Genomic DNA, 25,240 nt, shown 5'->3' on the forward strand with positions numbered 1-25,240 from the left:
AAAAAAGAAAGGAAACAAAAGACATAAATATTTATATGAACCAACCAAGCATCTAGAGGACACTACACAAAACAGCAGAATGGTCATTCTTCTTAAGTTCACATGGAACACTCTCCAGGATGGAACATACACTATGCCATAAAACAAACACCAAGCAATTTTAAAAGGTAGAAATATAAAGCATGTTGTCTAGCCAAAATGGAAGAAAACTAGAAACAAGGAATGAAAACAAACTTGGGAAGCTCACAAAGAATGTGGATTAAACACCACACTCTTAAGAACTAGTAGGTCAAGGGATCCCTGGGTGGCGCAGCGGTTTAGCGCCTGCCTTTGCCCCGGGGCGCGATCCTGGAGACCCGGGATCGAATCCCACGTCGGGCTCCCGGTGCATGGAGCCTGCTTCTCCCTCTGCCTGTGTCTCTGCCTCTCTCTCTCTCTCTCTGTGACTATCATAAATGAATAAAAATTAAAAAATAAAAAATAAAAAAATAAAAAAATAAAAAGAACTAGTAGGTCAAAAAAGATATCACAAGGAAAATCAGAAAATATTTTCAAAATAAAAATGAAGAACAAAATACCAAAACATCTGAATTACAGCTAAACAACAAAGAAAAATGTATATAGCTCAAGCCTAAAAAAGACCTCAAGGGGCATCTGGGTGGCTAAGTCAGTTAACCATCTGCCTTCAGCTCAAGTCATGATTTCCAGGGTCCTGGGATCAAGCCCCACATGGGGCTCCTACCTAGCGAGAGTCTGCTTCTCCCTCTCCCTGACTCTTCCCCTGCTTGTGCTCTTGCGTATTCATACTTTCTCTCTCTCAACTGAATAAATCTTTTTAGAAATATAAATAAATAAATAAATAAAGAAACATAAATAAATAAATACATACATACATACCTCAAGTCAACAACCTAATCTTCTACCTTAAACTTTTAAGAGATGCCGCAGAGTCAGTTAAGCCTCCAACTATTGATTTCAGCTCAGGTATTGATCTCAGGGTCATGGGATGGAGCCCCATGCTGGACTCCATGCCAGCGCAGAGTCTAGTTTTTTGCCTTGCTCTCCCTCTGCCTCTCTCTCTCTCTCTCCTTCTCTCCCTCTTTCTCTGTCAAGCAAATGGGTAAATCTTTAAAAGAAGAAGAAGAAGAAGAAGAAGAAGAAGAAGAAGAAGAAGAAGAAGAAGAAGAAAAAGAAAAAAAAAAAGGAAAGAAGGAAACTTTTAGAAAGAGCAAAAAACCCAGGAGCTAGCAGAATAAAGGAAATAATAAAGACTACATGTAAATGAGGCAGAGAATTAAAAAAAGATCAATGAGATCAAAAGTTGGCTCTTTGAAAAGATCAATAAAATTGAAAGCCTTTAAAATGACCAAGAAAAAAAAACTCAAATGCTTAAAATCAGTAATGAAAGAAATTATTACCAAACTTACAGAAATAAAAATAAGGAAATATTACAATCTTATCAATAAACTAGATAACTTAGATGAAATAGACAAATTCCTAGAAAGCCACAAACTACAGACACAGACTCAAGGAGAAACAAAATCGAATAAACCTTTATTTTTTTTAATTTAATTTACTTATTCATGAGAGACACACACACACACACACACACACACACACACACACAGAGGTAGAGACACAGGCAGAGGGAGAAGCAGGCTCCATGCAGTGAGCCCGATGTGGGACTCGATCCCAGGTCTCCAGGACCACGACCGGGGACCAAGGTGGTGCTAAACCGCTGAGCCACCTGGGCTACCCCTCAAATAAACCTTTAATAAGAGATTGAATAATTGAAAAACTAACCACAACGGGACACCTGCCTGACTCAGTCAGTAGGGCCTGCAACCCTTGATCCTGGAGTTGTGGGTTTGAGTCTCATGTTGAGTGTAGAGATCACGTAAAAGTAAAATCTTTAAGAAAAAACAAAACAAAACAAAACACATATAACTTCCCATGGAGAAAAGCCCAGGCCCAGAAGGCTTCACTGATGAATTCTAACAAACATTTAAGGAACAATTAATGCCAATTCTTCACAGACTCTTCCAAAACAACAGGAGATGAGGGAACACTTCCAACTTATGAGGTCAAGACCACTCTGATATCCAAAACAAAGCCGTCAGAAGAAAACTGCAAACCAATAGCTCTCATAACCACAGATGAAAAATTCAACAAAACACTAATAAATGCATCCAGCAACATATATAAAAAACTATACACCATGATGACCAAGTGTGATATATCCCAAAAATGCAAGGCTGGTCTAATATCCAAAAATTAATGTAATACACCATATCAACAGAATAATGGACAAAAGCCACATCATCTCAGTAGACACAGAAAAAGTATTTGAAATAATCCAATACCCAATCATGAAAAAACACTCAATAATTTAGAAATACCAGGGTACTTCCTCAACCTGATAATGGGAATTTATGAAAATCCCACAGCCTAAATCAAACTTAATTGTGGAATACTGAATGCTTTCCCGCAAAGATGAGAAACAAAACAAGATGCTTATTCTCACTACTTCAATAGCATTCTAAAGGTTAAAGCCAGGGAAATTAAGCAAGAATATGAAATAAAAAGCACCCAGATTGAAATGAAGGAAGTAAAACTCTCTATTTGCACATGTTCTTCTAGAGATAACCCTAAGGGGATCCCTGGGTGGCGCAGTGGTTTGGCGCCTGCCTTTGGCCCAGGGCGCGATCCTGGAGACCGGGGATCGAATCCCAAGTCGGGCTCCCGGTGCATGGAGCCTGCTTCTCCCTCTGCCTGTGTCTCTGCCTCTCTCTCTCTCTCTCTCTCTCTCTCTCTCTCTCTCTGTGACTATCATAAATAAATAAAAATTTAAAAAAAATAGAGATAACCCTAAGGATCTGTTTAAAAAAACATGCATGTATATATATATATATATATATATATATATATATATATGAAATAATAAGTTCAGCAAGGTTGCTGGACATACACCATCACTATACAAAAGCTCATTGTATTTCTATTAGCTTGCAATTAATAAAAATTGAAATTTAAAAAATTACAATCCTAATATCAAAAATACTTACTAATAAACGTAACTAAGTGCAAAATTTAAACTCTGAAAACTACAAAACATTGATGAAATTAAAGCAACCTAAGTGGAACAACATCAAGTGGAATATCCACAACTGTAGAAAGGAGGACTTAAAAATGTTGCGATAGTAACACTTCCCAAATTGATCTGCAGATACAACACAATCCAAAATTCCAGCAGGATACAGTCTTCTACTAGGACTATCTTCCCTTCATAAACTATTCCCTAAAACTCTTTCCAAAGAATAATAAGGGCCTGGTGAATATATAAAAGACAATTCATGACTTGGTAGAAGGCATAATTCCCATTTTCTCTCTCCTGCCCTGACCATTTCCCACTGCAGCGCATTATACTGCTTGTGGACTCTGGCCTTATTCTCTGGATGCAGTTGCAGTAATCTCATCAGTATATGTGAACTGCCTTCCTAAATCCAATTTTGATACTGCTTTCTATCAGTCTTCACTTCTTAACAAAAGCAGGACAACTTCCTCAAAAGAGAATAGGATATCACACTCAAGAATAAACCAACTAGATAACCTGCAAATCCTCCCTACAAGCACCTAAAACCCTAGATTAAATTTAACAAACATCTTTAAATGAACAACTTGGCTTACAAGCAACTACAAGCAATCCCCAGGGATCAAAAACAGAGGAAGTTGAAAGCCAGACAGTACCCCCAGAGCCGATATCACAGCTAATCATGGAGAATGAAGTGAGCATCTGAAGAATCTAAAGAATGGGGGTTGGTGAACACATGGAGATTTGGAGAGAGTGGTGTGCCTAAGGAGGTATACAAGCTTCCTGCCCTTTCCCCATACTTTGCCTTCAGGTCTTCCATCTGGCTACTGCTAAAGGCTATATCCTTTTATAATAAAAATGATAATCGGGATCCCTGGGTGGCACAGCGGTTTGGCGCCTGCCATTGGCCCAGGGCGTGATCCTGGAGACCCAGGATCAAATCCCAGGTTGGGCTCCCGGTGCATGGAGCCTGCTTCTCCCTCTGCTTATGTCTTTGCCTCTCTCTCTCTCTCTCTCTCTCTGTGTGACTATCATAAATAAATAAAAATTTTTAAAAATAAATTAATTTTAAAAAATGATAATCTTGTAAGGAAAAAAAAAAAGAACCTAAAGAACTGAGTTTTAATTCTAAGAGAAAGGAATTGAAGATCAAAAGGAAAACTCCCTAATAAGGCCAGGTTTCTCAAAGACTACATCCTAAGTGAGAAGGGGGGAAAAATATCAATCTACTAGATACATGGAAGAGAAATATTTTAAATTACTTGCTGTGGTTCAAAGTAAAAACTGCTGAGCAACCTTTGTGCCAATAAGTTAATATAAAACTTAGTCCCTGATCAAGGATACCGTGGAGAGCCTGGTAGAAACAAATATAGCACATACCCAGCCAGGCCATATCTGCAACCCACACCACACTGGGATTCAACACAGAGATTTCAAATAGGAGGTCACAGCCAAAACCACACACATGAAAAGATCATCCATTGTGAAGAAAAGTCAGAAACAGACACCTAGAAACTTGGAATAACAGAGCAGTACGATAGAAGCTTCAAAATAAGTCATTAAAAATAAGACATGAAAGGAGGCCTCAAATACATAAAAAAAGAAAATACAAAAAAAAAAAAACAGATTCAAAATGGAGTAGACTTGACAGTTTTCTCAACAACAGCACAAGACAAATGTAACCAAAGTAATTATTGTCAGATCATGTTTATCAGTGGATGCAAAAATATTAGATGAGAGGTTGATGGGGGACAAATATTCCCATGGATTCAAAGATTCACCCTCCAAAAATTAGTATCAAAAGAAGAAAAAAGGGGATCCCTGGGTGGCTCAGCAGTTTGGTGCCTGCCTTTGGCCCAGGGCGTTATCCTGGAATCCTGGGATCAAGTCCCAAGTCGGGCTCCCTGCATGGAGCCTGCTTCTCCCTCTGCCTGTGTCTCTGCCTCTCTCTCTGTCTATCATGAATAAATAAATAAATAAATAAATCTTAAAAAAAAAAAAAAAAAAGAAAAAAGATTTTTAAAAAAGGGGGGGGGGGGGTCCCTGGGTGGCTCAGCGGTTCAGCACCTGCCTTTGGCCCAGGATGTGATCCTGGAGTCCCAGGATCGAGTCCCGCGTCAGGCTCCCTGCATGGAACCTGTTTCTCCCTCTGCCTGTGTCTCTGACTCTCTAATAAATAAATAAATCTTTAAAAAAAAAAAAAAAAAAAAGAAGAAGAAGGAAAAAGGTACCATTATAATGGAGAAACCTGATAACAGCTACCTCAACCAAGTGACCAAATTTAGTGCAGAAACACCCAACATTATGAAACTCTTGATATGATACAAGAATAATAAGAACACCTACGGAGTATTGTTGTCAAAAAATATATATATATTTAAACTGGAGGCACCTGGGTGGCTTAGTCGGTAAAGCGTCTGCCTTCAGCTCGGGTCATGATCCCAGGGTCCTGGGATCAAGCCCCAGGTCAGGCACCTTGCCTCCCCCTCTCCTCACCCTCCTATCCTGTAACCCCTGTTCATGCTCTTTCAGTATCTCTCTCTCTCAAATAAATAAATAAAACCTTTAAAAAATATATTTAAACCAAATCTACTCATGAGGAAAGAATCCAACAAATCCAGAATATCTATAAGCCAATTAGCCTGGATTCCTCAAAATATCAGTACCATGAAAATCAAAGAAAGGAGGAAAGATAGGAAAACTATTTCAGATTAAGATACTAAAGAGGCATAATAACCAAATATAATTCGTGAACCTTAAGTGAACTATGAATCAAAGAAAAATATTGAAGACATTTGGAGGGGCACATAGCTGGCCTAGTTGTTAGAGCACCTTCATCTTGGGGTCATGAGTTCAAGCCCCATGTTGGGTGTAGAGCTTACATTTAAAAAAATAATAATAAAGTAAAAAAGACATTTGGAGACAAGTGGGGAAATGTGAATATAGTTTGCATATCAGAATATTCTATAGAACTGGTAATTTTCCTAGCTTTGATAAGGTATATGTAAGAAAATATCCTTTTCCTAGAAATAAATACTGAAGTATTTAGGGGTGAAATGCCACAATGTCTATATCTTACTTTCAAATTCTTTAGCAAAATTAAAAGCAAAGAAAAAAGAAGAAACGTAATAGTTATTTATACTCATATATATATATATATAGAGAGAGAGAGAGAGATACAGATATTAGGAAATGTATCAAAATGTTAACAACTGGTGAATCCAGGCAAAGGGTACACAAGTATCACTGTATTGCTCTCCTAATTATATATTTGAACAAACACAGGAATATAAATGTCCATTAATATGAAAAGATACTCAACATCAATATTCATCAGAGAATTTAAACTACAATAAAATAACACATAATGACCAATAGAATAGTAAAAATCAAAAGGACTGATAAGACCAAGTATAGCAAGGACATGGAGCAAAATGAACACTTACACGTTATTGGTGTGAACATAATACGGCATGACCATGAAGGGCAACTGTTTGGTAGCTTCTTTTTATTTTTTTTTAATAAATTAATTTTTATTGGTGTTCAATTTACCAACATACAGAATAACACCCAGTGCTCATCCCGTCAAGTGCCCCCCTCAGTGCCCATCACCCATTCCCCCCCACCCCCCGCCCTCCTCCCCTTCCACCACCCCTAGTTCATTTCCCAGAGTTAGGAGTCTTTATGTTCTGTCTCCCTTCCTGATATTTCCCACACATTTCTTCTCCCTTCCCTTATATTCCCTTTCACTATTATTTATATTCCCCAAATGAATGAGAACATACACTGTTTGTCCTTTTCCGATTGACTTACTTCACTCAGCATTATACCCTCCAGTTCCATCCATGTTGAAGCAAATGGTGGGTATCTGTCGTTTCTAATGGCTGAGTAATTGTTTGGTAGCTTCTTATAGTTAAACATGCATCTATCTGTGCCAGGAATCAGCAAAATACCACCGACCTACAGGCCAAATCCAATCTAAGGACAGGTTTTTTATAGCCCACAGTTAAGAATGGTTTTTACATTTCTAAATGGTCATAAAAGGGGCACCTTGGTGGCTCAGTGAGTTAAGAATCTGCCTCCGCTCAGGTCATGATTCCAGGGTCAGGGTCATGGGATGGAGCCCTGCAAAGGACTCCCAACTCTGCAGGGAGTCTGCTTCTACTTCTCCCTGGGCCCCTGTACTCCACTTGTCCCTCTTGCTATCTCTCTCTCAAATAAATAAAATCCTTTTTTTAAAAAAAGAGGGAAGGTCATTAAAAAAAAAGAACATACAAAGGAGATCATACAAAGGAGACCTGCAAAGTCTAAAATATATTTACTCTCTAGACAAACAGATTTACTATCCAAACAGGAAAAGGCTGCTTTGCCTCTCATCTACCCTATGACCTAGCAATTCCACTCCTAGGTATTTATCCAAGAGAAATGAAAGTATATGTTTACACAAAGACTTGTACTAGATTGTTTAAAGAAGTCTTGTTCACAATAGCTAAAAACTCGTGAGTGGATGTGTCTAATTATTTGATAAGATTATCCCAAGATTAACACAGAAGAGCAAAAAAAGAATACTGAAGATAATACTGAAGAACAGGACAGGGCCGAAAGGGTACCAGTGATAAAACAGCATAATTATCTTCAAAAGCCAATTTTTTTCCATTACACATTAATCGTTTGCAAGGTAGTTAGATTTGTGTGACTTATCACTTAATAGTTGGAGTAACTGTTAGCCTTTTTCCCCTGCTTAACTGTTAAAAAAATTAGTTGTGAAAATTATTAACTTGCCATTTAAAAACAACTGTTACAATAATTTCCTACTGCAGTATTTACATTTCCATTTATGAAATTAACCTATGAAGCACAAAAGATTTCCCTACAAGTTACATTATAGATGCTTGCCTCCTGAAAATAAACACTACGACATTAACAAGACATCTGAATACCACATCTGGTTCATATTATTCATATTGTAAAGCTGATTAAATATGATAATAAATAAATAAATAAATAAATAAATAAATAAATAAATAAATAAATAAACGAATAAGATAGTAATCTTTCTGATCACATATTAAGGAAGCAAAATAAACTGTTAGAAGAATTCACCCTTTCTCGAGGCTGACACAGACAGCAAATAACAGATTTGGCTCTACTGCTGAGGCCTAAATTAAACTTTGGATATTCCAACTATCATTATCATCCAAAACTGTACCTTTCTAGTAAAGGACTTAAAGCAGGTCATACTTAGAGGAAGTTCTGAGCTTGCATTGCTTCAATTGTGGGACCTGGGAAACCTTAATCTAAATTACGTACCCTAGTATCTTGTAGACTCTTTTCCATTGCCGCCAAAAAAGTAACTAGAAGTCTTTAAAATATAAAACTAAACCATCCCTGCTTTAGAAAGATATGAATGACCATCTTAAAACTTAGACCAAAATAAATAAATAAAAATAAAAATAAAAATAAAATAAAATAAAATAAAATAAAAAACTTAGACCAACTCTTTTTAAAACTAGCTTTTTCCAAGCCTGGAAAGTAACAGTCCACCTACAGATCTGAATGTTATGGGTGACAGTCTGTGTTCTGTGAATAGAGGTACTTGGATTCCCCCAAGAGAAAGATTTATGTGAGCACCTGCATCTGAGAATGCATCAGTACTTGGATTCCCCACAAGAAAGATTTATGTGAACACCTGCATCTGAGAATCTGCATTCAAACAGAGACAGAAAGTAGCAAGCACAAATTGGTTTATTAAACAGCAAGTACACTCTCAAGGTGGGAGAGCAGGCAGGCTCCCAGAGGTCCAGCGGCCTCTAGGCTGTTTTGGGTTGGATATTATTGGGTCCCTCTGGGCTGGGAGGAGCTGTGATGGACAGTGGGATGGTCTCTAATGGGTGGGGGCAGTTGGGAGAGGGAGTTTTTGACCCTACAAGGTTAGTACCTGATATAACAAGGCAGCCTTTCTCCATTGGGGGGGAGGGGCCACTCTACCCACAATGCAAATATATTATAATGAGGTTATAATGGGGTTACCGTGGAGCAGAAGTGGAAGAGGAGAACACATGTTCTCCACCTGAGGCTCTTTGGTCTGTCAGTCCCAAGGTCTTGGGGAAGCCACAAGGTCAGGATGTTGTGCTCCTGGACTTTTTTTTTTAAGATTATTTATTTATTTATTTATTTATTTATTTATTTATTATTTATTTATTTATTTATTTATGAGAAACATAGAGAGACGCAGAGATATACGCAGAGGGAGAAGCAGACCCCCTGCAAGGAGTCCGATGTGCGACTCAACTCCAGGGCCCCAGGATCACACCCAGAGCCAAAGGCAGATACTCAATCACTGAGCCACTCAGACATCCCACTCTTGGACTTTTAATGTGTAGCTCATTTGATCCCCATCCTTGCCTCCAGCAGCTCCTGTCTCTATCATTCCTCTTGAAGAATCTGGGACTCTGCCTCAGAGCTCTCCATCCACTGGCCATGTCTAGCTTCTACCTAACAAGAATACAAAGCTTCAAACTTAAGAATGGGAAGAGACAGTCATGCTATTGGGAGTTAAAATACCAACACTGAAATATAAATGTGAAAAAAAAACAAAATACAAATAATTCTGGACTATCCACGCCAACAGTCATCTTCATGAGAACACAGAATAGAGAATTAACTATTTTGATATAAGAAAAATAAGTGAAAGGTTATTATCAGACTTGATCTAAAAACAGCGATTGTCCACAATTCAAATCTTTTTCTCTCTCAATTTATCCATGAATGAAAACACTTCGTGAGCTAACACAATGAAAACACAATACGACAAAAAGAGGGGCTTAAAAAATAAAAATAAAGAGGGGCTTAAGATTTTTTCTTTTTTTAAGTAATCTTTCCACCCAACGTGGGACTCAAACTCACAGCCCCAAAATCAAGAGTTGCACACTCCACTGACTGAGCCAGCCAGGCATCCAAAGAAAGAATTTTAAATCTCTTATTAGTCTGATGCAACACAAACTTTTCTGCAAAGGAGTTTGGTGTTGATAAATGCCTTAGTTTACCAAACAAGAAAGAGATTAAATAGTTTTCTTATTATTTCATGAGTATCTTTTTTTTTTAAGATTTTATTTATTTATTCATGAGAGACAGAGAGAGAGAGGCAGAGACACAGACAGAGGGAGAAGCAGGCTCCATGCAGGGAGCCTGATGTGGGACTTGATCCCGGGTCTCCAGGATCACACCCTGGGCTGAAGGCGATGCTAAACCGCTGAGCCACCGGGGCTGCCCTTCATGAGTATCTTGTAAGGAATATAAACTACTATTGAAGCTGTCAGTTAAAACAAATTATTAGTAATACTAAAGGCCAGAAACGAATATTAAAAAAAAAAAGAAAAAACTACAGACACAAAATAAATTTGTTTAATTGCTTGATTTAATTGCTTTTAAGTAAAAGATAATGATTTTAAATATATCCGTCAAATAAAAAAGATAAATACTTAACCTTTATTTTCAGGAAATTAGAGTAGCTTGCAACAGTTCTTTTTTTTTTTAAAAAAAAGAAAGTCACAATAAAGCTAAATGAACAACAGTTCTAGATAAAACAAGTAATCACAAATATTGGAAATCTTCTGTATATTACTATACAATAAAAGTTGCCATTACCATTAGGTTGTTACCAAAAGCAAGAATGAAAAACAGTAACTTACATTAAAGTACAGCTACTAATTTCCTCCCCTAAAGTTCCAATAATTTACATTCTTTTCTCATGGGATTTTTCTCTATTCTTTCATAGTTTATTACTGCTAAAAATGCCTGCTGTGGTAAAAATCCCCAATAAAACTATGTATCACTCATTGCTTTATACTATTCCTTGTGTTCATGTCCAGTTATTATTTGCCTATCTTTCATTTATCAAACTATCCACTGAACATGACAAAGCATTTAGGAAGTTTAAACAATTATAGCATTCCCTTAGTAATATTAGAATTCATCTGTGGGAAAATGTGCTCTCATAAGGCAGCATAGTATATAAACATTTCATCGATCTCTGAATCAAACTTCCTCCAGCTTTGCTCAAATCTACTTGGTGGTCAGCAATCAGTCCAGCAACTTTTAAACTCTAGGTTTTTAAAACCTCAGGGGGAAGAAAAAAGACATATAAAGACATTATGATACTTCCATTTTGCTTAATATACAAGTGAATGATTAGATTTTTTTGTAATTGTGCACACCCACACAGTTGGGTGGGGGAGGGGACACCCACATTTTTACTTTTTTTTTTTTTTACTCCAAATAAGTCCTGATCCAAATAAAGCAAAAATATACTTACAGAACTAGCATCAACATCACTGTGGATGGCGACCGTCTTAATGCCCATCTTCTTACAAGTTTTAATAACCTATTTTAAAATATATAAATGTTATCTATTAACAGAGATTCGGATTTAAAGGGATTTCCTAATAATAAACTTCACAAAGTAAAATGAAAGATTAAAATCTACTTACCCTACATGCAATTTCTCCTCTATTAGCAATAAGAATTTTATCAAAAGTCTAAAGAGAGAAAAAAACACATATAAGAAATTGTTACTCTCACTTTGGAACCAGAAAACAAGTTTTCCCACAACACTGGACATTATCCTTAAAAAAACATTTCTTCTTACAGTAGTATTAAACATCATACATATGTTCATCCACAACCAGGTTGCTACTAAACTCATCTGGTAGGATCCCTATAATTACTCTGTTAAAGCATCAACAAATTAAGTTTAGTAAATCATAAGTGGACTAAATTTGTAAATTTGATTTATAAATTCTCTTTCCCAAAGATAAACTTCAAATGATATTTCCGAATGCTAAAATACTTTAGACAGAATTCCTTGGCCACTTACTCAATAATTTATATTCTAAATTCAGGGAAATTCTAAATGTCATGAGTTGATTATCAAAGGAAAGTCTGATACAATTTTTATGCCATCTCTGTTGGGCATTAAATGATACTTTCAGTAATTCAGAATAAAAATTAAATATGCTTATATCTAAAGATTCCCAGACCACGCAGGTTATGCTATTTGAATACACTGTTAAGTTTGAATAACCACATTTTGAAGCAGCTGAGGCCTCATAATAGAGTAGTTCCATTCTGTGGGGAGCTAGAAACCTCAATTCCAAGCCCAGCTTTCCCACTAACCATACCTATCTGAGTTGAAGCAAATCAATCTCTGTAGGTCTTCCCTCCCACATATAAATTGATAGCATTCTAAGGGGAAACTATTTCATAAGGTTCTCTATTCCAAAATTATACAGGCTAAATCCTTTTAAAGAAACACACATTATAAGTAATCTGGACATTTTAGTACAGAATTATTTCTGGGTAAGTGAACTGTTATAAGTTAAATAGAACTATAGAAATAGTTTTAGTTATATTTCTAAAAGAAAGTTAAAGCTATATATGACCTTAAAAGTACTCTTCTGTAACTGAAAGCAATATTTTAACCCAACACGGAGTCACAATCTCAGAATTAGAAAAGGCTTTCAAAGTCTTGGTTTAACCTTTATGTCACATATGGCTTATTCCACCAAATTGAGACAAACCTCTGTCTTAAAAATGGGTAAACTCCTAATCTGATAGAAACCTGAGTCATTCAGAGCCTTGAGCAGATGGGCCCTTAAAATATCCTAATCTCACCTCAAGCCTGAGACTGCAAAATCATCTGCCATTCTATACCCAAATGGTCATGGTAAATCCCTGTTGAACAGTAAAAATATATGAAGAAAAAAGTATTTATACTTTTGGGGTTTTTTTTTTTTTTCAGTATTTATACTTCTTTGAACTGCATTTTAAAATGTGCATTTTTATAGGTATTAAGCGATGACATCTGATAAAAACAGAACAATGAAGTTACACATTCAGCAACTGTTACAGCAAATATAACAAATTATAACATCATAGGGATAAAGAACTCCATCCTAATTTTTATCTGAGTGGAAGAATATGATTAAGAGCCAGTCTGGAATCAAAGTACCCAGTTTGGGATCTCAACACTACCATGTTTCTTGTATGAGGAGGTCGCCTTTTTTTTTCTCCTTCCAAGTTTTTATTTAAATTCAAGTTAGTTAACATATAGTGTAGTACTGGTTTCAGGAGAATTTAGTGATTCATCCCTTAATCTAACACCCAGTGCTCATCACAACAGGGCAAGCTACCCTTCATGACCCTCATTTCCTGGTATGTAAAATGAGAGTAATAACAGCACTTGCCACAAGAGGCTGCAAGGACACGAATTAACACTCAAAAGTGTTTAAAATAGTACCTCGCACACAATATATTCTGAAGAGGTGTTAGCTATTATTATTCACTCCTTTGGGCCACACACCACACCAGCTGTAACAAATCTAGGTGTGTGAGTGAACCTAACAGGAAAAAATCTATATCAAAACCAATATCTGACCTAACACACCTTCTCTGTGCAGAGCTTATAATGGTAAATCTTATGTGCAACTTGACTGGGCCACAGGGTGCCCAGATGAAACATTATTTCTGAGTGTGTCTGTGAGGGTGTTTCCAGATGAGTCTAATATGTGCATCGGTGGACTCAGCCCCATGCACTGCCCTCCCCAATGTGGGTGAGCATTATCCCATCCATTAACAGACCCAAAGATAAAAAGTAGAGGAAGGGAGTGTTTGTTCTGCTCTCCTGATTGAGTTGGGACATGGGTCTTCTCTTACCTGGGGGCACCACTGGCTTCCATGTCCTCAGGGCTTTGGACCTAGACTAGAATTACACCACCAGCTTTCCTGTGTCTCTAGCTTGCAGGGGGCAGAGCATGAAATGAGGCCTCCATAATTGTGAGCCAGTAGATCTCTATATATCTCCTACTGGTTCTTTTTCTCTGAAGAACCCTAACTAATACAGGACTATTAATACCAATTAGTGCACAAGCTAAATAAAGCTAATGATATCAACTTTCCATACATAAGACATTCTTGTAAATAAACACATGTATGTGGTTCAGGGTTTAAAAGGTACAAAAGGAAAAAAAAATAAAAATAAAATAAATAAAAGGTACAAAAGGGAGGGGAGCCTGGGTGGCTCAGTCGGTGAAGCATCTGCCTTCGGCTCGGGTCATGATCCTAGGGTCCTGGGATCGAGCCCTGCATTGGGCTCCCTGCTCAGCAGAGAGCCTGCTTCTCCCTCTCCCTCTGCTGTTCCCCTTGCTTGTGCTCTCTGTCAAATGAATAAATAAAATCTTAAAAAAAAAAAAAAAGGTACAAAAGGTGATATACTTTGGAGACACCTAGGTCTTTGCCCCAAAGGCAACTGCTATTACCCATTTCCTATATATTCTTTCAGATAAGCTCTACATATAAAAGAATATACAAATAAATTTATACCAACTTTAAAATTCCCCTCTGCATCAAAAATTACAGGGAAACATCAAGTGCATTTGACAATGTCAGTGTACAAATATGGCACAATCACAACAAAGTGTGGTAATTGCTATAATATGACTACATCCAGAAGGCTACATACAGCCTTTGCAGAGAAGAATGTGCACAGAGTTCTCTACAAAGGCTGGGACACTGAAAGCAGAAGATGGCACTGAAAAACAAGTAATTTTTTTCACAAAGTAATTTGAGGGGGGCGGGGTCGGAGAGGGAAAGAAAGAATCCCAGGCAGACTCCCCTGATGCAGAGCCTGACATGAGGCTCGATATCACAACCCTGAGATTATGACCTGAGCTGAAATCAAGAGGCAGTTGCTTAATCAACTGAGCCACCCAGTGCCCCAACAAGTAATTTCTAATATAGCTGAAGCACAAAATACGTGCAGGGGAGTTGTAGCAAACAAAACAAGGGTAAAAGGGGCCAGATTATGAAAGGATTTATATGCCATTAAGGAACTGGACTTTATCTTGTATGTGGAAAGCCACAACATATAAGACACTCTAAAGATACTCTAAGGGAAACAAACAAAACCACCCTTAAATCAGGAGGCTATCAAGTACCATGCAAGATAAAGAAGGGATTTTTGCAGCAGTTGTTTTATAAGTGTGCTAATGATGTCACCCAGGGTAAGAAACACACTAGAGATTTCATGGAGGTAATTCTTTAATTCTCTCCTTTTATTCCATTCTCTATCCTCCTTCCTTCTTTCCCTTCCACATATTTAGATCTTCACAGCTGGTGTCTAAAACCACCAAGGACATTTTACTCTGTTCAGAGCCTGAGAGAAGGGCTAGGCTGGCCCATTCCCTTGGGTACTTGAAGGAACAATCATAGAACACCAAACGGTAGTAGTCACTTACCAACACTTCTGAGAAGGGGTCCAGCACAGTGGATAAATCCACTGCCTCAGGAGAAGCCTAGGCTTGAGTTTATACCCCACTTACATTTACTATCTGTGGATTTTAAGCCTGTTTCAAATGTATAAAACCAAGTTGTAAAGACTAATATGAAGCAGGGGTGCCTGGCTGGCTCAGTCGATTAAGTGTCCAACTCTTGATCTCAGATCATGTCTTTTTTTTTTTTTTTTTTTAAGATTTTATTTACTTGCGGGGGGGGGGGGGGGGGGGCGCAGAGACACAGGCAGAGGGAGAAGCAGGCTCCATGCAGGGAGCCCGACATGGGACTCGATCCTGGGTCTCCAGGACCATGCCCTGGGCTGAAGGCTGTGCTAAACGGCTGAACCACCCGGGCTATCCTCAGCTCAGATCTTGATCTCACTGTTGTCAGTTCAAGCCCCACACTGGGCTCTATACTGGGCATGGAGCTACTTAAAAAAAATTTTTAAAGACTAATTCTTTGGGCAGCACAGGTGGTGTGATCCTGGAGACCTGGGATCAAGTCCCTCATCGGACTCCCTGCATGGAGCCCGCTTCTCCCTCTGCCTATGTCTCTGCTTTTCTCTCTCTCTTTCTCTGTGTGTCTCTCCTGGATAATAAATAAATAAAATCTTAAAAAAAAAAAAAAAAGACTAACTTTTTTTTTAAGATTTTATTTATTTATCTAGGAGAGACACAGAGAGAGAGAGTAGAGACATAGGCAGAGGAAGCAGCAGGCTCCCTGTGGGGAGCCTGATGCAGGACTCGATCCCAGAACTCCAGGATCATGCCCTAAGCCAAAGGCAAACACTCAACCACTGAGCTTCCCAGGCACCCCTAAAAAGACTAATATTAAGTAGCTAATATTTAGGACACATACTTTCTCTATGCCAGATACCAGGACAAATCCCTTCTGTGTACTCTTCCATTTCATCCTCACAATAGTCCTAGGAGTTCAGTTGAGAACATCCTCAATTTACAAATGAGAAAGCTGAGGCTTGATGAGGCCAAATCACTTGCCTAAGTCACTTACAAAGTTCACAGGGGGAAAGCCAGAGTTCACAGACCTATTCATGTCAAAACACACCACGATGTAACATGATAAAAATATAATGGTGCAAGCTTTAAACACTGCATTAATAATTATAAATAAATAAATAAATAAGATCAAATTTGCCATGCCAGGCATGCCATAGTACTATACTGGCTCACACTTACTTAAGGCCTACTAAAACCTCCTAGTCTTTTTCTAAGCAGGTTACTTTTAAACCTTCCCTATTCTTGTGAACATTCCTGAGACAAGGTGACATGCTTTATAAAACAAGTCAAAAAAACAGTATTTTTAGTAATGATTAAATTTTACCTGACTTCAACCTAATGTGAGTCACTGGTAAAATGTGGAGTAAGAAAGGAGTCAAAGGCAAGTTCAGATGAGAATCAATTTTTTTTAAATCAATTTATTTAACAAATACATTTTATCAAAGATCACATTACCTGTACTTAAGACAGGAACAATAAACAACAACAAAAAGTACAGTATTTAATGAATGGCTATAAGAAAGAATTCCTAGAAGTTGAAAGGCTCAATTAAATGCTGCCCTCAGTGCCTGGCTGGCTCAGTAGTAATCTCAGGGTCCTGGAATCAAGCCCTGTCAGGCTCCCTGCTTCTCAGGGAGCCTGCTTCTCCCTCTGTCTCTCATGAACAAGTAAATAAAATCTTTGGGACACATGGGTGGCTCAGCAGTTAAGCTAAGCGCCTGCCATCAGCCGAGGGCATGATCCTGGAGTCTCTGGGATCGAATCCCACATCGGGCTCCCTGCATGGAATCTACTTCTCTCTCTGCCTGTGTCTCTGCCTCTCTCTCTCATGAATAAATACATAAAATCTTTAAAAATAAAAAATAAGGGATCCCTGGGTGGCGCAGCGGTTTAGCACCTGCCTTTGGCCCAGGGCGCGATCCTGGAGACCCGGGATCAAATCCCAGGTCGGGCTCCTGGTGCATGGAGCCTGCTTCTCCCTCTGCCTGTATCTCTGCTGCTCTCTCTCTCTCTCTGTGTGACTATCATAAATAAAAAAATAATAAATAAATAAAATAAAATAAAATAAAATAAAATAAAATAAATAAAATAAATAAATAAAATAAATAAAAATTAAAATAAAAATAAATAAAATCTTAAAAAAAAAAATGCTGCCCTCAAGTGAAGGGCAAGCCTTCAATTTGGCCCAAAACCCAACACCTGTAACCACCATTAGGTGCCAAAAAGTATCACAGACTTTTTCATAACTGAAACATGATACAGTTTCTCTACAATTACCTCAAGCAAATGATGTGGGGAACAAAGAAAGGCAAAAGTATCGAAAAAATTAAACTTCCTTACAACTTATGTCCCACTGACAAGTACTCTGGACAGAGGGACCTTTCTCCAGGACTCAACAGCCTTTATGTTAATATTAATACTTTGCTAGAGGCAAAAGGCAACCTCAGCTTAACATGAACCCCACCTCCAGGATCCCGTAAGTCTTCTTTGGAAACCTCCTTTATCACTACTCCCACACCAAGATACAGGTTAGCAATCATCCTCCAAACTTAGCGCCCACTGATATCCATCTGAAGGGTCTTCTGACTAAGGTTACACTAGACAGTAATAAATGACCCTTCAAGGTCCAGAAAACCTCGCTTCTAAATTCCTTAGGCACTTGCGCTATCCCTGACCCTCTCTCAACTTTCAACTTGATCAGTCCCTCCTCACAACCCCACTACAGCTTTTTCTGCCCACAGGTCCTGTCCCCGTTCTTTAATAAAACCATCTTTTTTGCAGTGAAGACTTCTCAGTAATTCTTTATTGACCATTCGCTCCCAGACCCCGAAATCTCACATCAGCAGGGATAGTAGGCAGATCTGATTTCAGACATTTACAACAAAACATGTACCTTTGTGGACTGGGGGGAGAGAGGGGGTGTCTCCTAAACCAAAATAGTTATACACATTTATTTTTTAGTAATTAGCAATGGCCACCAATGTGAGGGGTGAATCAGCTATTACTTTAAGCTCACTATGAGGTTATGGCAAAAACAAATTTCAGACCCAACTCTGCCACACATACACACATTTATAAACAGACATAGAGAGGATCTTAAAATCTGCTGGATAAGCTCAGTGAAGTCTCAACTTCCTTCACTCTGTAATGCTCCAATAGCCTGCATGAAAGGTTCACCTGAGGCAAATACACTGATATTCTGATTTAGTTAACCATACTGTCAGACTCAAGCTTGGTGAACCCTCAGACAAGCAGCTGCACACAGGACTTCATTTAGGGATCAAGCTTAGGTTCTATCCTTAAAGGTAAAGAATGGAAGGCCAACCAGACTGTTACATTCTGCTAATTCAGTGGCTAAGAACTGATATGAAGTAATAGCCAGAACACCTATCTTGCATACCACTAACTTCATCAATGACAACCCATTTCTAACACCTATTATGCTAATGAGAAAGGCTCCCAGAGTTAACAGGGAGAAAGACAGCTGAACTCTTTGTAGTGTTCTACACTGCCCCCACTCTGGAACGTGACCTATAGTACAAATACTAGCTAACCATGCCCTAGAATGTTTCTAGTTAGCACAGCTCACTACATCTAGATTGAACTCAACACATGTGTATAGAAACACACAGACTTATATGTACCTCAAGGTATACTGTCTATGCTGAAGTTTCATATTAAACTATGGATTTGGGCAGCCTGGGTGGCTGAGCAGTTTAGCACCACCTTCAGCCCAGGGTGTGATCCTGGAGACCCTGGATCGAGTCCCACGTCCAGCTCCCTGCATGGAGCCTGCTTCTCCCTCTGCCGTGTCTCTGCCTCCCTCTCTCTCTCTCTCTCTCTCTCTCTCTCTGTGTGTGTGTGTGTGTGTGTGTGTGTCTCTCATGAATAAATAAAATCTTTAAAAATAATGATAATAAAATAAAATAAACCAGGATTTCAGGGCACCTGGGTAACTCAGTTGGTTAAGCATCTGACTCTTGGTTTCAGCTCAGATGGTGATTTTATGATTCTTGGGATTAGCTCCATGTAGGGCTCCATGCCCAGCAGAGAGTTTGCTTGAGATTCTTACCCTCTACCCCTCCCCCTACACTCTAATAAATAAATCTTTTTTAAAATCATGGATTTCATAACAGAAGTGTATTATAGCTAATTCATCTGGACTACTGCTGTCCAATAAAATAACCACTAGCCACATAAGGTTACTGAGCTCTTTAAATGTGGCTAATCAAATCAGGATGCCAGAATTGTAAATTATACATTGGATTTAGGAAGTTTGGTACAAAAAAACAAAAAGAAGAAGAAAAGTATCTCATTGATACTTCTTATTTTAAGATTTTATTTATTTATTTGAGAGAAAGAGAGCATGAGTTGGGAGGGGGAGGGAGGCCCAAAGGTAGAGGAAAAAGCAGGCTCCCCACCAAGCAGGGAGCCCGAAGCAGGTCTCAACCCCAGAACCCTAAGATTGGGCAGCCCTGGTGGTGGCCCAGCGGTTTAGTGCCACCTTCAGCCCAGAGTGTGATCCTGGAGACCCGGGATCGAGTCCCACATCGGGCTCCCTGCATGGAGCCTGCTTCTCCCTCCACCTGTGTCTCTGCCTCTCCCTCTCTCTGTCTCTCATGAATAAATAAAATATTTAAAAAAAAAAAAAAAAAAGAACCCTAAGCTCATGAGCTAAGTCGAAGGCAGATGCTTAAACAACTAAACCATCCAGGTGCCCTGATACTTTTTATGATGACTATATATTGAAATAACACTTTAAATAATAGTTAAAATACACTACTAAAATTAATTTATTCTGTTTTTAAGGTTTTATTTATTTACTCATGAGAGAGAGAGAGGCAGAGACACAGGCAGAGGGAGAAGCAGGCTCCATGCAGGGAGCCCGATGTGGGACTCAATCCTGGGACTCCAGGATCACACCCTGGGCTGAAGGCAGGCGCTAAACCGCTGAGCCACCCAGGGATCCCCCTCTTCTGTTTTTTTTAAATGTGGCTATTAGAAAATTTAAAATGATCTATGTTCTGCAATTGTGTCCACATTTTATTAATATTCAACTACAATGGTATAGATCCTTTCTCCAAACCTCCAGATTCCTTTGAGGAGTTTTATTTGTTGTTGTTGTTGTTGTTGTTGTTGTTTTGAGGAGTTTTATATACTTCAAGAGATGATTTATTAGATCATCAGCTACTTCATTCTCAAATAACCATTCACCAGTTTAACTTCATGACATTCAAACTGAACCATCTCTTAACCAAAACTCCTTCCTGCCCTATTAGAGGCCTTCATTGTCACAAATTACATATTATCTCCACAATCGCCACTTCTAGGTCTGCTCTTTCTCCTATTACAAGCCCCAACCATTATGCTATTATATCAGGATTTTCACTGGAATTCTCTTATCCCCAAATTTCCAATATATAAAATTGCTTTCGGGACACCTGCATGGCTCAGCAGTTAAGCATCTGCCTTTGGCTCAGGGCATGATCCTGGAGTCCCCAGATCGAGTTCCACATCAGGCTCCCTGCATGGAGCCTGCTTCTCCCTCTGCCTGTGTCTCTCTCTGTCTTTGTTTCTCTCATGAATAAATAAAATCTTCTTATAAATTAATTAATTAATTAAAAAATAAGTTTTCGAAATTAATCCTATAGGGGTGCCTGCATGGCTCAGTCGGTTAAGAGTGCTCATGCTCTCTCTTTCTCTCTCTCTCTCTCACTATCTCTCTCTCAAATTAGTAATAAAATCTTTGAGAAGAAAAAAAAATCCCACAAATATTAAGTGAAAAAAAAATCAATAGTCAAAATCTCTCAAATGCCCAATATTATGTTATTCTGCTAAAAACAAGGGAAACATACTAAAATGTATTCAACTTTTTGGTACAGATAACAAAATTTATGACTCAGATTGTGGCCCACAATGAAAAAACCTATGATGTTAGATCAGTAATTATATAGCATTAATAAAATTTAATCTGTCCAGTGAACACAGCATGAGGACAAGAAAGTGAAACCATTATAACTTTGCTATTCAAAGTATTTAAATACTTACTTTTTCATTGGAATCATATCCTGCTGAACAGAAACTACGGGTCACCATTAAGTGCTGTCTTGAGTAGTGTGGAACATACTACAAAAAAGAAAGAAAGAAAAGAAAGAAAGTTACAGATACTTGAATGGGTTTTAAAAATATTTTTCTCTGGGCAGCCCGGGTGGCTCAGCAGTTTAACTCCTCCTTCAGCCCCGGGCGTGATCCTAGAGACCTGGGATTGAGTCCCACATGGGGCACCCTGCATGGAGCCTCCTTCTCCCTCTGCCTGTGTCTCTCATGAATAAATAAATAAAATCTTTAAAATATATTTTTTCAGGGTAATTCTTCCAGTATGTAATACCTAAAATATTTTACCAATCAACAGATGTAGTTCTGGGCAGCCCCGGTGGCGCAGCAGTTTACTGCTGCCTGCAGCCCGGGGTGTGATCCTGGAGACCCAGGATCGAGTCCCACATCAGGCTCCCTGCATGGGGCCTGCTTCTCCCTCTGCCTATGTCTCTGCCTCGCTCACTTGCTCTGTGTCTCTCATGAATAAATAAAAAATAAAATCTTTAAAAAAATAAAAGCTTAAAAAAAAAAACAGATGTAGTTCTAAGCCACATGCCATAACTGTGGAAGATAAATCATAACCACAGACATTTCCTTTGGCGCACAAAAGAAACCAAAAGGCATCGGAAGGATCTCTAGGAAAGTAAAGTAAGAGTCAATGGGTCAATCTTAATTATAGTGAAATGATGGTTACCAAAGGCAAGGAAAATTAAGCAGTGATGAGCACCAGGTGATGCATGGGATTGTTGAATCGCACCATACTGTACACCTGAAACTAATAACACTGTATGTTAACTGGAATTAATTAAAACTTTAAAAAACAAAGCCAATGAGTCAAAATTTGAAGAAAGGTCTAATTATGCAGACTGACATGGCAAAATCATAAGGATACATCCCACACAGAACTTTATACAACATAAAACAAGAGTCTTGGTCTTCAAAGAGTTTCCATTTTAAGAGACCAGAAAATAAGGCAATCAGGCAATCAGTAATACCTCTTTTTTTTTTTTCAGTAATACCTCTTAGAACTTTCTAAGACAACACAAATAAGCAAATGTTTTTATAGCACCATTCTTAAATAAACTCAAAGATTCATATAATTTTTGTAAAGCATCAAGCCCCAAATTACAAAATGTAATCTTAATACAAAAGCAAAGGTAATAGATAAGATACACTTTATACAACGAAGCCTACACTATCATGTAAAAGACTAGTGAAGATAATGGTCTAAGACTGAGAAACACTCTGTATTCCATCCCTTTTAAAGACCAAAACTCACTCTTTCACAACTTCAGACATCCCAGTAAATTCAAGAGTTTTTAGCCCAATTTTAAAAATCAAAAAACAGAGTCTCAAGAATTTTAGTTGGTCAAACGTCCTTGGGCTAGGATGCAATGGTTGCAAAATTTAAGCACAGATCATTCAAAGCACTCTGTAGTTTATTTCGAGAATAAAAAGATAATGGCACCTCACATTAACACCAATGTGTCTGCAAAGATATGACTTGGGGAGAAAGAAAAAAAAAAAAAACTTTACCAAGAGTGTTTAACCACTCTATGTGCCCAAAAATTTAGTCTTCTACTGCCTTCAGCAGAAGAATTATAATTTAGCAACTTTACTCCTACATCAGATTTAATAGGATAAAGGTAATACTTCTTCCCTGGGAAAATCAGATCTTGTGTTTACAAGCCTCAGCCGAAGCAGAAGACAAACTAAGAAAACAAATTCTGAGAATAAAGAAAACCAAAAGCTCCCTGGGAATTTCTTATATTTATTTTGCTGCAAGGCAGTACTAGGATATTTACACAAAGTAAATAGCACACCAGCTTCCTATCCATTTTATAAAATGTAACAACAAAATAGTTTACATTTTTACAAATTCTCCCTAATACTGTAAGGTACATAATGGTCTGTTGCATGAACAAATCAACATAATCCTTTTACAAAAGACAAAAATCAAACATGTGTCTTTCATCACTAACAAATAAAGGCTATAACTGATTCCTGCTGGCAAAAACCAAATTTGCATCTTGCAGAGACAAAACACAATCTGGGATAGACATTTTAGGTATTCTAATTAGCTTTGGTGAGTGAGAACAACAGTGATGTGTATGTCTGGGGAAGGGAACACTTCAAAAAGCAACTTACCACCCAGCAAAGAACTATGATAGCAGGAGATCTAAATTCCACCCCTCACTCTAGGACTTGAGCAAACCACTATGACCCTGCTCTCTGCTAAGAAATGAGAGCTTGGATGACTTCCCCCTATAAGGTCTCTTACCAACCTAAACCACTATTATCCAAAAAATAAGAGCTTAGTACAATATATCTAACATGCACAAACCTCTGATGATCATGGGCGGATATGCAGTAAATCCAAAGTCAACAAGCAGGCCAAGAAGGTAGTGACCCAGATCTTACTGCTGAACTACTCTGAGAGTAACAAACATGCAGATACTTGGTGGAAGTAAGAGTCAATTTCATAGATTTTAATAAATATGAATTATGCATTAAGCTGCTAGGCTACCTCTGGGAATAAAAACCTCAGGACTCTATTTCATTAGATGAGCCCATGAGGAATAAGCTAAACTTACCCCAAAAGAAAAGAGTTTCTATCCCAGAACCATTCAGAAATCTCGTGGCCAAGCTCTGAGCAATATTTGGGTCTGCTAACTCAAATGAACTATACTTACCTTCAGGAAACTATCAGTAGCCTAAAACTAGAATAAAGTAAGTCTATGTTACAGTTCCTAAAACTAAATCCACTCTATTACAAGTTACACCTGGCCAAAATGTAAAAGCTATAGCACTGTGATCGAGCTGGTTTTGGGGAATCTTTTTATTACTATTTAAAATACTTAATTCTGAAGATCTAAGACTATATTTTACCACCAGTATATAAACACACACACACACAGCTTGTACACATGTGAATTTGTGATAATGTGGCGCAAAATTTTGAAAAGCATGGATTCCCCCGGTTAGCCAAATAACTAGAAGTAGAAATGACTCAAGCAGAACTACAACAGCAGAACTATAAAGAAGAAACAAGTGTTTGGGCCATTTCCACAGCGAGGCTGAACTGGTTCGTAGTTGGCCCCATAAAGGCTTTCTCTGTTCCTGTTTACTCCTGGCAGACCTTCATGAAAGGTCAAAGTTATAAAGAATATAGGTCAAAAATCAGAAGATTTTTGTAGAGATACAAGATAAAATTTCTTTTCTATTTTAATTCATTTTTGTAATCTCTATACCCAACATGGGGTTGGAACTCTCAATCCGAAGATCAAAAGTTGCATGCTCCAATCAAGGACTGAGCCAGCCAGGTGCCCCTAAATTTTTTTTTAAATACAGACAACAGTTAGTAGAAACCTGCTTATTTGCACCTCTACACAGAATTTTATCATTTTTGTTAAGCATATTTTGTTACACTGGCTACAAGCCCACCACAAAAAGGAAAGGGAAAGGGAAATGGAAAGGGAAAGGGAAAAGGAAAAGGAAAGGGAAAGGGAAAGAAAGAAAAGAAAGAAAAGGAAGAAAAGAAAGAATGAAAGAAAGAAAGAAAATTTAAGTAGGCTCCACACTAGGGGCTTGAACTCACAACCATGAGATCAAGACCTTGAGCTGAGCTTGAGCTAAGAGGCACTCCCAGTCCAAAATCTTTTAAGGTACTTCCTAAAACCAGGAGTTCTAGGGGAAAAACCTAAAT

At 38.1% G+C, this 25,240-nt stretch overlaps 1 protein-coding gene across 1 annotated transcript in view; it reads right to left on the reverse strand.

Moving 5' to 3' along the window:
• PCCA (propionyl-CoA carboxylase subunit alpha) overlaps positions 1–25,240 on the reverse strand; it is a 394,660-nt gene that overhangs the window by 362,905 nt on the left and 6,515 nt on the right. The window contains exons 2-4 of the mRNA XM_041731155.1: positions 21,487–21,564; positions 11,581–11,628; positions 11,406–11,474 (exon numbers count right to left, since the gene is read on the reverse strand). Of these exons, the coding sequence (XP_041587089.1) occupies positions 11,406–11,474; positions 11,581–11,628; positions 21,487–21,564 (195 nt within the window). The remainder of the gene's footprint in view (positions 1–11,405; positions 11,475–11,580; positions 11,629–21,486; positions 21,565–25,240) is intronic.

Source organism: Vulpes lagopus, chromosome 16, assembly GCF_018345385.1.
Source record: "Vulpes lagopus strain Blue_001 chromosome 16, ASM1834538v1, whole genome shotgun sequence".
In the NCBI taxonomy this organism is placed as follows: Eukaryota; Metazoa; Chordata; class Mammalia; order Carnivora; family Canidae; genus Vulpes; species Vulpes lagopus.